General features: G+C 40.0%; 1 protein-coding gene across 4 annotated transcripts in view; it reads right to left on the reverse strand.

Moving 5' to 3' along the window:
• Positions 1-13,848, reverse strand: part of stxbp5a (syntaxin binding protein 5a (tomosyn)) — a 216,033-nt gene that overhangs the window by 51,813 nt on the left and 150,372 nt on the right. For all 4 annotated transcript variants that reach the window (XM_068044510.1, XM_068044511.1, XM_068044509.1 and 1 more), the window contains exons 18-19: positions 12,282-12,433; positions 5,375-5,437 (exon numbers count right to left, since the gene is read on the reverse strand). In XM_068044510.1, the coding sequence (XP_067900611.1) occupies positions 5,375-5,437; positions 12,282-12,433 (215 nt within the window). The remainder of the gene's footprint in view (positions 1-5,374; positions 5,438-12,281; positions 12,434-13,848) is intronic.

A 13,848-nucleotide genomic window follows, 5' to 3' on the forward strand; every position in this document is an offset into this window, starting at 1 on the left:
GCAGCAAAGACTCTCACCAGGCAGATGCACCCAGGATACAGTAGCGTAATGGTTATGTTACTAGTTGTGTAATTTCAAATACAGCCTGCCCCTTGGCAGTTTGAGAATATGAATTCAGTTCAAAAAAACCCGGAAATAAAAGCTGGTATGAATAACAGTGACCATGAACTGTCAAGTGAACGAGTTCACGAATGTTTTTAGGGAAGGAAGCCTGTTGTCCTTACCAGGTATGGCCTTTATGTGTCCCGAGAATTAAAAAGTAATCTCTGTTGCATTATCTGCCCCATTACGGCACAATAACGTGAGAAGTGATTCCCTATTTGGGAGAGCTCTCTCCATTCACTCTACATCAACACTGAGGAAGAAAAGTTGCAATGTTGCAAATACAGGGCAAGTCGGAAAAAGATTGGTTAACCTGTCATTTCCATTTTCAGAAGCCAGTGGAGCAGTTATGCATTTCTGTCATTTACTATCTTTATTTATTATTTATTTAATGGCAAGAGTTCCAGCAAGACTCAACCCATCATGAACCAGTACACTGAACAGAAATGACATCAATATCAGAAACACCAACCTCCACTGAATCTCAGTAGATTTGAGCCTGGAAGTATAACAGAGTAACATATCCTTTCAGATTAGAGGTGGACTACTGCCTCTGCAGTTACATGCACATACGCTTTTTAAAATTTAGGATTAATCATAATCCAAAATTATGTTGCCAACACACAAGGAAAACTGTTTAGATTCAAACCTAGGCAGTAAAAATGGTTGCAAATTTGCAAAAACACTACAGGGATGGTGAAGGATAGGTAGGAAAGAGCTGGACTGTACAAGCTGGTTTAAGTTTTGTGCAGTGCAACATGCTCCAATACAGCCAAAGCAATATTTATACTTATTTCAGTTGAGACATTCAACAGCATTCCCTTGGTACCATTTAAAGAGCAGGGAAATTCTCCCATTTCCTGACCACTACTTTTTCTTCTTCGACCGACATCCAATGCTTATCTCATTGCTGCAACTCTTTGTGTGCACAAACTGGCTGCCGTGTTTGCCTACATAACAGTAATTCTAGTTCATAAGTACGTCATATGCTGTAAAGTGCATTGGAACGTCCTGAAAATATGAAAAGTGCTGTATAAATCTAAGATCTTTCTTTTAATGTATTGTACTAGCGTTAATCCTTAATACATGGAGAATGAATAAAAAACATTGCACAAAATAATTAATATGTAAGAGGGGATTACGAAGCTGTGGTTCTCAACCAGGATACGAGATAAAGAAAGAACACAGACAAGAAAAAAAGGAAGAACAGCAAGAAACTAGCAAGTGGAACTCAATGACAAAAAAAATTATTTATTCATACTTGGGGATCATCTGCTCCCCTACATAGTGAATCTGAAAATAAGCTATTTTACACTTAATACAGTGCCTGGTCTAGATAATTTGCATCTACAAGTCTTTCAGATGAGATGTTAATCCGAGGCCCCATCTGCTCTCTCAGATGGCTGGGTAAGATTCCATGGCACTATTCAAAGAAGAACAAGGGAGTTCTCCTTGGTGTTGTGGACATATTGATCTCTCAACCAACATCACTAAAACAGGTTATTTGGTCATTATCTCATTGCTGTGTGGGATGCTGCTGTGCACAAAACAATCACTGCATTTCCTACATTACATTGTTGACTACACTTCAAAAGTACTTCATTGGCTGTAAAGCACTTCAAGACTTCTAGAAAAATGCATCAGTACATGACAAATCCTTAAACTGCATTTACTCCCTCATCTCCTAAAGGCATTGACTCCTTCCTGGCTAGAGTCCTGCAAAAGCACATGCTTCCTTTAGGGGAATGAGGATTGAAATTAGTAAAGCTTCTATTTCCATTTTTCTAAATTTGCTGAAGATATTCTGGAGGACTGGAATTTAATGTGTTCTGCAGATGAAAATGCTGAACTTGCATTGTTAAAATACTTTGAACAAGGTGCTATGAAAAAGCACAAGAAAGAATTCCTATACTGGCGAGACCACCAAACTCAAACCAACAAACCCACCAACAGGGGTCTAGCACCACTGTATTTGTAACAAATAAAGGCAACCGGAGAGAGTAAAAGATGAGAGAAGGAACAACTGGCACGGATATGAGATCCAGGAGAATAGAACTACACCAAAAAACTGAAGTAAAATCCAATGCAACTTGATTCTTGGGACCCCAAAAAAAATAAAATCTTTAAAATATTGCAATATTTGAGGATCCTGAAGAATCCAATTCAATACTCCTTTTTCACCTGGTTCCACATACACCTACCCTCTGCTTCCTTTCCTTTTATCGTGATAAGAATCCATCTTCATTTCTTGCCATCAATACCTACTGACTTTAGTCTGTGAAGGATTCTCTCCTGAGGTACTTTATCCAAAGTTTTTGGGAATCTGGGTCCACTACACACACACACACTTTATCAATTGAAAAAATCCTTCACTCAACATGCAAAACAATAATTGTCCTTAAACACCAGCTAATTTCTAAAACTATTACAAAAAAAACAAATATCCTAAAACTTAAGCTGTTGTCAAAAACAACCTGCTATCCCGTCAAAACCTTTGCTACTGCTGCCGTGCTGGTGCATTAATCTATGCCCATTCCAGATAGGCTGCAGTCCAACCCCAGGACTTCCCAGGTCTAACTAGGCCACAATTCCTCCATTTATTTACCTCTTGCAGCTGATGATGGGACAGCAGTTGGGTGTGCACACATAATAGAACAAGTTAGGTTATTCCCAGAGATGGCAAATAAACAAAACCTAGAACCCAAGAGGACACAGACATGCAATGTGTGATATGGATGGAACGCATTATTAAGAAAACAAAAATATTTTGGATTTAGAGATCCGACCAGGCAGACAAGAACTCTGTTGCATCAAGGCCAAACAGTTGATTAGAAATAAGTATTTTCAAATAGGAAAAGATGACCAAAGAAAAACAATCACAACAATATGAAGCCTAAACTTTACAGTGCCTGATAAGTCCTAATAAGGAAACAGCTGGACACCATTACATAAGCAAAATACTGCAGATGCTGGAACCCCTCCCCTTTCAATATTCCAAAAGGAATGCTACCTCCGCAATACCCTGGTCTAATCCTCAGTTACTCCCAACAAATCACTCCCCTTCCTACAACACTTTTTCATGCAAGCGCAGGACACCAGCCCTTTTACCACCTCCTTTCTCACCGTCCAAGGCCCCAAACACTCCTTCCAAGGGAAACAGCAATTTACTTTACTTCTTCCAATTTAGTATACTGTATTTACTGCTCACAATGCGGTCTCCTCCACATCGGGGTGACCGCTTTGCGGAACACCTTTGTTCAGTTGATTTGACCCTGAGCTTCCAGTCACCTGACAATTCTCTACTTTACTCCCAATCTGCCCTCAGCCTCCTGCAGTGTTTTAATGAAGCTCAATGCAAGCTCGAGTAACAGCACCCCATCTTCTGACTCAGCACTTTACAGCTTTCTAGAGTCAACATTGAGTTCACTAATTTTAGATCATATCCTCTGCCCTCATTTTGATTCCTTTTTCTTCACTGGTTTGGTGTTCTTTCTCTTGTTTCTCTTTGCTTTCAGATAGCAGCTATTCATGATGCTGCCACTCACACCTCCTCTAGACACATCTTTTGTTTCTTTACTTGTCCCATTACCACTCCCTTTGGCCTTGCACCATACATTCTTTTGTCATTTAATCTCTCCTGCCCTCCACCTTATCAAAGAGCTTCCCTTTTGTTCTTTTAGTCAGCCTCCTCACTTTCACTCGCTCAAACCTTTACATTTCTAACTTTTCCCAGTTCCATTGAGAAGTCACAGACCTGAAACTTTAACTATGTTTCTCTCTCCACTGGTGCTGTCAGACCTGCTGAGTATTTCCAGCATTTTCTGTTTTTATTATAGCTGGACACCATTGGCAGAGAGAAGACAAGAATTGGTCAGACATCCATGGACACAATACATTCATGGCTGCATATATAGTGACACGACTATTCCCGGCCAGAATCGAGACCATTACGTAATTCCTTCATCACTGCTGTCAGTGACTGGAATTGATTTTATGCACGCAATTATGTCACTATTCCCCCATTCACTGCATTTGCTGGAGAAATTACCATACTTTTATTGGGAGAAGTTGCTGCAGTTTCAAGCAAAATTTCTGTTTGCTGCTGAGGTTTGAAGAGGTTCCCTTTAAATTGACTCAGTAAATAGACTTTGTTTGCTTTGCTGTAAAATACACTGTCTGCAAGTCCTGCCCCACCTCCAACTCATTGTCTGACAGTACTGTCAAAATAACATTTCATTCATAATCTACTTTTTTTCTCGCTCCCAAAAGAAGTAGCCTTTTAGTAAATGGATCAGGTGAAATTAATGAAAGAATAAATAACCTGAACCTGAAGCATTACTTGAACAGCTTAAACCAATTGGTTGCACAGAATTATGTAGGAAAATATATAAAATACACTAACTTTGTGGGTCATAGAAAGCAGACGACAAACAAATTTTAATTAATTTTATTGTAATTTAGGATGAAAACTCTGGGCAAAAACAATGCCTCAGACATTCCCCTCCTCTCCTCCTGTATATATTACTTGTTAATTAAGTTAATAAAGAGAACCCATCAACTGTAGGATACTCTACAAAACATTGCTCATTTTAATACCTCTTGTAGTTAAAAATGTCTTCAAGTAACTTTGTCACATCTCAAATCCACTTGGTAATAGTGCCATGCCATAACATCAGCTGAACAATTTGGTACAGCATCTGGTCACTGATTTTATGACATCACACCACAGCCTGTGGTATATCACCTTCCTATCACAGACCTTCTCTTTTGCTCTTTCCCCCACACTCCCCCCTTTCATTTGCTCAAAACCTACGCTTCACTGGTGTGGTAAATGCTTTGTCATATCGTGAGGAGGTTCAAACTATCTCTGCTGTTTTGCTTACAAAGGGAACCATAAAAGAACCACAGAATCTAGGGATTAATTCAGGGTCACACTGTTGTAAAGTGGTCACTTATGTTGGATTTTTCTTTTGCTCAACGGCAAATCACCATGAATTCAGCTTACCATGAAATGATGTGAAACTAGAATTCTGCCATTTACCTTCATATTACCCCTCAATTATGCACATCATGAAAATGTTAGGTGATGAGGTCTCGTGTAAAATAGTTTCAGTGAGCTCATGTGCACCACTGGATTCTGTCAACAGACAAGCTACTTCCACGTCTGTTCACTGCACCCTGCTCCTTCTCACATCTATTTGGGTAAGTCCCCCATCTTCAATTAATCCAGTTCCGTGAAAACAAAATCACCATAACTCATTGACACACTTACCTGATGTGGGAGACTTGCAGCGTTCATCTAGAGCTGTGGAACCCTCATTGATATCGCAGAGACCTGGTAAAGAAAATCAGCTTGTTACCACAAAGAACACAATGACGAGATAGCTTGCATTTATTTAACTCCTTCAAAGTAGTAAAAAGGCCCAAGTTGCTTCACAGAGGCATAATAAGACAAAAATGGAAAAAACAATGACTCAAGAAAACTCATTAAAATTACTATGGAAATTACTATGGGTCACGAAGAATAAGAATTTTATCAAGGTGCTGTGAGAATAAATGGGATACCTGAGCATCATAATGCCAACAGTTATGGAACATCTCGCTTTTGAGATGGAAAGCAGGTCAGAGAAGCCAGAGGAAATTCATAAGCCTATTACATCTCTTGGAAAAGGTCTCCCAATTTCATTGGAGTAAAATCTTGAAAGCCCCAAGTTAAATATTTTAGCTTTTCTATTCATAAGCCTGCCTAATGGACAGGGAGAACATTGAGTGAATGTACCAGAGGGAGAGACATCGATGAGAGGCTTAATGTACTTAGAGGGGTGAGGTTCCGATCAAAGCCCAGTCTCTCCCAATCAAGCCCATGCTTCCTGGGCATTAACTTAAAGTCTATTCTTGTGGTAAACTCTCGCATTGAAGCCCATCCTGCCAGTAGATTAACTCTTCTATCAAAGCCAACCTTCTTTAGTGCACTAACTATTCCATCAAAGCCCATCCCTCTGGTACATTACTTGTCCTCCTGAAGTCCATCCCTCCAGGACATTAACTCTCCTAAACCCCATGCCTATGGCAGGTAAGACCACTATGGTGGAGTTATGCCCCAATTCAATGGACAGGAAAATCTGCCATCTGCAATAAATGTTATGGCATCACTGAGGTGGCAATCTAGATCATATTTCCCATACACCTCAGAATCCTATGTAGCCACCACTAGCTGGAAATTGGTTTCTTAAAGTTAAAGATTCATGCCATTGTTTAACTTAATTGCATCATTCTGTTTGTAACGAAGACAATCACAGATAACGTTTGACTATCCCAAAGTAAATTATTTGTTCTCCAACACCTTCCATCCATGGAATTGGGTCATACACAAAAGAATATAACAATCCAGGCATTACACAATTCTGCATGGCAGATAATGCTGGGATCTTGCAACTTGGATGGTAGCCATGACCAATAAATAATCTCAATGCTTCTACACTGCACTTTGGGCAGAACACTTAAAAACTCTTTGGAAATTTCAATTCACAGTGAACTCCACGGGGCTAGATATTCAACTTGCTTCCAAGCACAAAACTAGTGTTGCTGATGAGATGTCAGTTAGTAACCACCCAATGTTCATCTCCAGTATCAAAAGAAATGAGAATCAGGCAATTTCTAGAGCAGGCAGCCAATCTATAATGTTAAATTGAAAGTCTAACCCAGTGTGCCAACGATCATTGTAAAGCAATGCTGGAATGTTTGTTTAAAAAAATGCATCTTCAGAACACTTCCAAAATATAGTATGGTGCATTTCCTATTTACTCTGTTGCATTCAGGTTTCTGGCTGTGAAACACACCTTACTCAAAATGGTGTATGCTCCTGGACTTTTCACTCATGCTTTGTGCTGCATGAATTCCTCAATCTCAATCGGCAGGACCTACCAACTGTAAGTCACTTCTACTCTTCTCAAGCAAATAATAAACTGACTAGTATGTGATAAGAAAAGATGCTAAATCCAACTACTTATAGCAGGCTACTATAATCAGTAAAGAAAACAGAATGCTAAGCCAGAGCCAGAAGATTGAGTTATGAGAGAAGATCGGGGAAACCTAGTCGCCTCAGTCTTGAAAGGTGTCTGAGATGGATACCTTATAGAGGTATACCAAATAAAAATAGAATGAACATAATTAAGATGCTAACTCTCTGCAATACTCTAATGACATGCAGTCCTCAGCTGAGGGTGGACACTTGGGCTATAATGATAACTTTAACCCTGGGTCATTGTTCTTTCCACGAGTAATTATTGACCAAAACGGGTGATGTTGCCACTTGGTTTATAACATGATTGACAGCAAACTTGAGCAAAATGTTAATGCTGATTCTCCTAAGTGGAAAATTCTACATTGAAGATTCAGCTGCCTATCTCAAAAACTACTCAACCTACTTACCACAAGTACCCTCTTATACAGCAAAGCTACTCAAGGGTATCTCCAGGCATTATGCAACCAATGCAGGCAGCTGTGACAGATAAACATATTCTTCATAACTTACTGTGTGTGCCAAGATAAAAGAGGCCCTTACAGATTGCACTGATTTCATCGGTTTATGCTACATATAATAACTTCAAAATCCAAACACTACGATAGAAATATGCATCAACAGTGAGATAACTTACTTAGATATGAAGAACGTAGTATTTTCACAGACTCAGAATACAAACTAGAAAGACCACACATGCAAGAAGTCACCGTCAGCATGCCTTAGGATGCAATGGAAAAAAAGAAAGAGCACAACACCAAAATAATCTTTTGGCTATAATAACCTGCAGAACAAAACGTAGAACACAGCAACAGATAATGCAAAAGCAAAATACTGCAGATGCTGGAAATCAAGCAAAAACAGAAAGTGCTAGAAATACTCAGCAGGTCAGGCAGCAACTGTGGACAGAGAAACATTTCAGGTTGCGACCTTTCATCAGAATTAAAAATCACAACCTGAAACATTAACTCTGTTTCTCTCTCCACAGATGCTGCCTGACCTGCTGAGTATTTCCAACAGATAATGTAATCTGTACCCAGAAAAGTAACTAAAATCAGACATCGCTGGGGACTATTTTCTCATGACTTTTTCATGACCCCAAAACTATATTCCTGATATGTAGGAAAATCACATGCTGTTGAAACAGAACTTAAGGCATAAAGATACAAATGTGCTAACAGTCATTCAGAAGAGTGCAATATACTTAACAAAAAAACCTTTAGGCCCTACAAGCTGTATTAGCAGATTAGCCTTCTCGTCAGATGTGTATTTAATGAGAAAATTAAAGGTTTATAATTTAAGTGATTGAATTATAAAAGGGCAGTATAAAATGGAATTAATATAGTGAGGAGGATCTCCACCAAATGCAAGTCGTTTTACAAAATGGCAACTTCTGAAAAACCTCCAAGCAATCAGTGAGTGGGGTACTTCCGATGGGGGAAAGAAATAACAGTGACAGAGAAATTAGACTAAAAACTTAGAGAGACCGAAACCACTGCATCTTAATAGGAGACAAACAAGGCTACAGGAAGAAAGAAAGTGGGATTAGTTTTGGTTTTCTCCAGCAAAGGCCAGTAGACATGTTGGGCCGAATGGCCTCCACTTCTGCTTTGCAAACTTCTATGGTCTATGCGGAGAAGCCAGGTTGCTATAAAGTTGGAGATGAGCTGAAGTTCTCAGCAGCGAATGACGATCCTGACAGCTGAGAAGTCGCAGCCAAGTCTGGACAACGTCATGGGAAGGGAGGATATAGATAGGAGGTGAAATTACGTCCAATCGTAATTGAGATGCAGAGTTTGGGCAGGCGGCAGAGAGACGTGTGGGGTGTGTAACAGGTTGTAATGGAAAGGGGAAATGACAGGGGCCTGGAAAGAGGAGTCAGATCTGGGAGTACCAATGGGGGGTGGGGGTGGGGGGGTGGATGAAGACAGTAAATAGTTGCATGGAATAGGAGTGCAAAATGGTGCTGGTAAAGCCTTGAATTTGAGCCAAAACATGGGTGGGTGAGCAATCAGATGGTGCCGGAGTGGAGCAATCCAGGGACAGCCCGCAGGCTGCACAAGAGTGCAGGCCCTGAGTGCAGTGTATGATGCCTGGTATGTTCCTGCTGCCAGGAAGTATGTAAGATTCTGATAATAAAGGTATAATAATTATAAAATATAATGTTACAATAATTAGAAAATAATCAAACTCCTGGCTATCTAGGATTGCTGGTAATGTACTCAAATCTCGCACTAAGAAATTTGCATATAATAAGCTGCAAGAAATTTGCTAGAATAAATTTTTAAAGAGGAAGAGGTGCAATGGAAAGTAATGACACAGACCTGGTGACACGGGAAATGAGCTGAAAATCTATGTTAGAAAGTACACTGTTTAATAAGGTCAGGAATATTACACCATGAAATCTGCAGGGATGTGTCCCTTTAAGGATCTGAAGTCTAAATCCTGTCAAGTAAACAAGGGATTAAGAGGCTACAGATATTCTGGCTCCAGTATGCGTTCTGAGAGAATTCCTTTGATTCTTTACACCTCCCCTTGAACTTATAAGGGACTCCTGAAATTTGTTAGCACTAGGTGGTTTAGGAATTTGACAGTACTGAAATCTGGTCCTGGGTGTGGCAGCACTATGGTGTGGGGTTCTGGAAATTTGGCAGCACTAGCAGTGAAGAGGAGGAAGACAAGCAGAAGGTCACGACAAACCCAGAGCTGGAATCTCTACTCCCACTTCCTCATCTCTGACCTTCCTCTCCAGGATTTTAAGTGCTTCTTCCTTAAAGGGGCAGATAGGGTGGAGGTAGTGGAGATCCATGCACTTGTCACAGCCCTCTCATTATGGGCTACCTTATCTTTGAAAATGAATGCTAAAAGAGTTAATCTGCTTCAGTTACCATGACATGCAGTAAAACCTCAGTGACAGCATGAAGCTCCTAATGAGGATGACAGTAGATATATGCGGCAAGCAATTACATACCACATAAGCCTTTTAGTGGAGTAAATGCATGCAAAGCTCTGAGTGAACGAACACTTCCAGGTGAAGACTTGCACAATTACCTATTTATTTTTGAACAAATGATAAATGGGTAACTTTATTAAAGGAATAGGAGCATGAGGGTATAATGATAATCAGGTGACTGTATCAAAGGAACGGAGCAAAAGCACAGAGGTAAACAAAGAATAGCAGAGAACACAATAAAGCACGTCTAATAAAGCCGTGTGTTGTTACTATGTATGTGAAACAGATCTGCAAATATGCTTGGTTATTCGGTTAACTTCCTCCCCTAAAGACTCTGCTTGTATCTTTATGAAATGTCAAAATGACCTGAAATGCAATGCAATGTTATCTCTGGGAAGTTAACATTGTTCAATGATCTTCGAAGATGTTTATTCTGCTCCTGCAATCTAAGGCGGCAACAGGTGATTGTGAAATTCCTGCAATAGTGAATCTTTAACACAAGATTTCTCCACTTCAATGTTAATGGTCCCTTCATCCTGAATTTCAACATTTCCCAATCCAAGAACAAAATTAACTCTTCCATACTGAGCGGTTACTGCATACGATCAGAACTTATTCGTATCACATTAAAAATAATTTGATTTCTCTCCAATAGATTCTTTACCCAACATGCTGAAAGGGCAACAGAATATGGAACTGCAAACAATTCAGTACAAGCACTAACTCATTCACCCAACCCTGCCTCACCTCCTCCCTTACCAGTTTCAATCAAACAACCCTGTCTCACCCTATCCCCGGAATCCCTCCAATACCCTACACTAAACCCATTCCAAGTGCTGACCACTCTTTCTGTGAAAAATTCCTTCCTGACATCTGCCCTAAACTCTCTTGTCCCTAGGTTTAACCTATGTTCTCTTGTTGCAATATCTTGGCCTACTTTAAAGTATGTGCTGGAGACTTAACTAACCTTTTCCATCCTACCTCTCCTCAATCCCCTCCTTTAAAAAACTAAGGCACTCCAGGCTCCCCTGTCCTCCTTTATAACTCAGTCCTCTGACACTAAAGGATCAGCCTTGTGCCTCCTCTTTGCAATGCTTCCATGGCTCCAATATTTCTGTGTCTTGTTGATCCAAAGTAAACTCAGTAATCAAGGTCTGTACATAATCAGGACACTGTACAGTCTCAGCACCACATATGCCCCTCATCCGCGCCGACCCAGTGATACAATTCAGCATTTTATTCATTTCATTTATTGCTACTCCACAGCAATGGTAAGCGTTGATTTATGAACAGTTACACATCATTTTCTGTTTTACCTTTAGCTAATTCTGTAGGATCATACAGCACAGAAGGTTGTCATTCAGCCTGTGCTTGCTCTATAAAGAGCTATCCATTTAGTGTCAGATGTCCAAATTTTGCCTTTTCAAGTATACACCACCCAGCATACTTGTTACACCTATATTTTTCCTTCCAGCGTGCGATATCTTGCATACCTGTATTGACTTTCATCTGCCACTGATTTGGGCAATGGCAGATTTTTCTCCCATTTTTCCTAGATTGCTTTGTCCAGTTGACTAAGGCTCCCCAACATCTGCGAATTTGACCAGTTTGCATGGTTTCACAGAATAGTACAGCACAAAAGGAGGCCATTCGACTCAGAGTTTGCACCTTTCCATCACCCCCTACCCACCGTCCCTCTTGCTCAAGATTTCTGATTCCAAATCATAATGCAGATTAGGAATCTTAGAAGCCTCAGCACCAATCCCTGGGGCATTTTACTCAGTTCCTGTTGCAAAATCTACAAGTACCCACTGGCTGATTTCCTTCAGCCAATTCCTTACCCACACCCATTAGCTTTAATTTCAGTTGGAGACTTTCATGATAAATCATTTAATGCACTGTTTTCAGACTAGTTGTTTGATCCTAGCCCCAGTGAATAAAAAGCAGACATTCCCTGAACTCAAGTCTGATGATAATGCTCCCTTTAAGAGACAACCTTTCTTTCACTAGCAGTTGTTGCTCAGCTCTTCATGCTGTCTTACAATATCTGGACATGTGCAATCAGCTCACTGCACTGGGCTTCTGCCTAATTAATGCTTTCACACTAAGGTTCCTTCTTGTGAAGACTGTACCTACATTTGACGAGCACATCAAGTCCATTTTAGCTCCAGCAAGTGTTACAAAAGTAAAAACATCAGTGCTTACCTCCCGAGGTTTGCCGTGTTTTGCGAGGGGACTTAGGTTGTCTCTGGTAAGGATCATTCGACCCGTATAGTTCAATTGTGCCCAGGTTTAGTAATACAGTTTTCTGAATGTAATCAACCATCGCAATGCCATTACAGTTCCCAAACACCAAACTAAAAGGAAGAAAAATGCATTATATTATTAAACAATATCTTCAGTCCGTTAGTAAATCTTACACTCAAATCTACATCCTTCCATGAAAATCCAGTGCTTTACGTGAATGTGTGCCTATAACCAGAATCGGCTAGAAAAGACAATAGAATATATTCTGACAATTCATATCAAAGGCATATCCCTTATTCTACCGTTACCATCAAGCCAAGGGACCAACCCTGCTTCACCAGAAGTGCAAAAGAACATGCCAGCAGCAGCAACAGGCATGCGTAAAAATAAGGTGCCAACTTGGAGAAGACACAACACAAGTGATCCCACAACCAATGGATCAGATCAAAGCTCTGCAGTCCTGCCACATCCAGTTGTGAATAATGGGGGACAATTAAACAACAAATGTGACAAACTGGTCCAATGAATAACCCCATCCTCAATGATGGTAGAACCCATGTTACAACCGAGGCAGGAGGAGTGCACTGTTCATTCTAGTCTCACCTCTCCACAGGTCACAACATATATTTAAATTTTCCCACTTACCAATACAGTCAGTCAGTCAATCACTTACTCTATTTTTCCCCAGAATAAAAGACATGAACCAAGCTTTTTTTAAATAAATAACAAAATTATCTGTTTATAAAACAAGTGTTAACCAGTAATGAAGTAAAGCATAAACACACAGATTGAAATATTAAAGTTCCCTTTTTACCTTAGCCCCTCACACATACAAATACACCGGTTAACCGGAAAAACAAAGCGATTTTTATTTTTAGAGCTCTATTACAGACAAAGAAAACACTTAGGCTGAATATTTGCTCATTCTTGAAGTAACAGATGAGATATGTTGCGTTCCAAAACTGGCATACAGTCTGGCCTCTGAGTACATGTAGACAGGTCACTGGGATCTTTTAGGACAGTTATTTTCAGATGTCGTTGAGAATAAATTCAGCAGGCTTTTCTTCAAAGACAGGAGACTAGATGAGTTGACACAGTGGACTTCTCAGGATTTTTCAGAGCACTGCTGGAAAGCTGAGCTGGGTTGTAGCCTTCTCTCCTCTCCTTGGAAGTTCTCTCCTCTCAACCTTTTGACTGCCATCAATCTTGACCTGTCACTTCTTCATAAACAACTTTGCCAGGTGTCCAAAGTTCTCTGTTGTTTATTGAGCTGGAAGTCAGGTGGTTTGCTGGAAAGGCTTTTCCTCACAAGATCTCTCACTGCCCCTTTTACAAAAACATTTCCAGGGACTGTTTTTCAAAGTCAAGAGGCCTTTACATGACCCACTCTGAAAACCCCAAAGTTTAACATTTCTTCAATCGTTTAAAAATGAATCCTCAAAAAATATAATTAACAAAACAAAGGCATTTTCATAACAACCAGCATATCAGTGCAAAAGACACAGCTGAAGCATTTGCAACCACC

This window comes from Heterodontus francisci, chromosome 13, assembly GCF_036365525.1.
Source record: "Heterodontus francisci isolate sHetFra1 chromosome 13, sHetFra1.hap1, whole genome shotgun sequence".
In the NCBI taxonomy this organism is placed as follows: Eukaryota; Metazoa; Chordata; class Chondrichthyes; order Heterodontiformes; family Heterodontidae; genus Heterodontus; species Heterodontus francisci.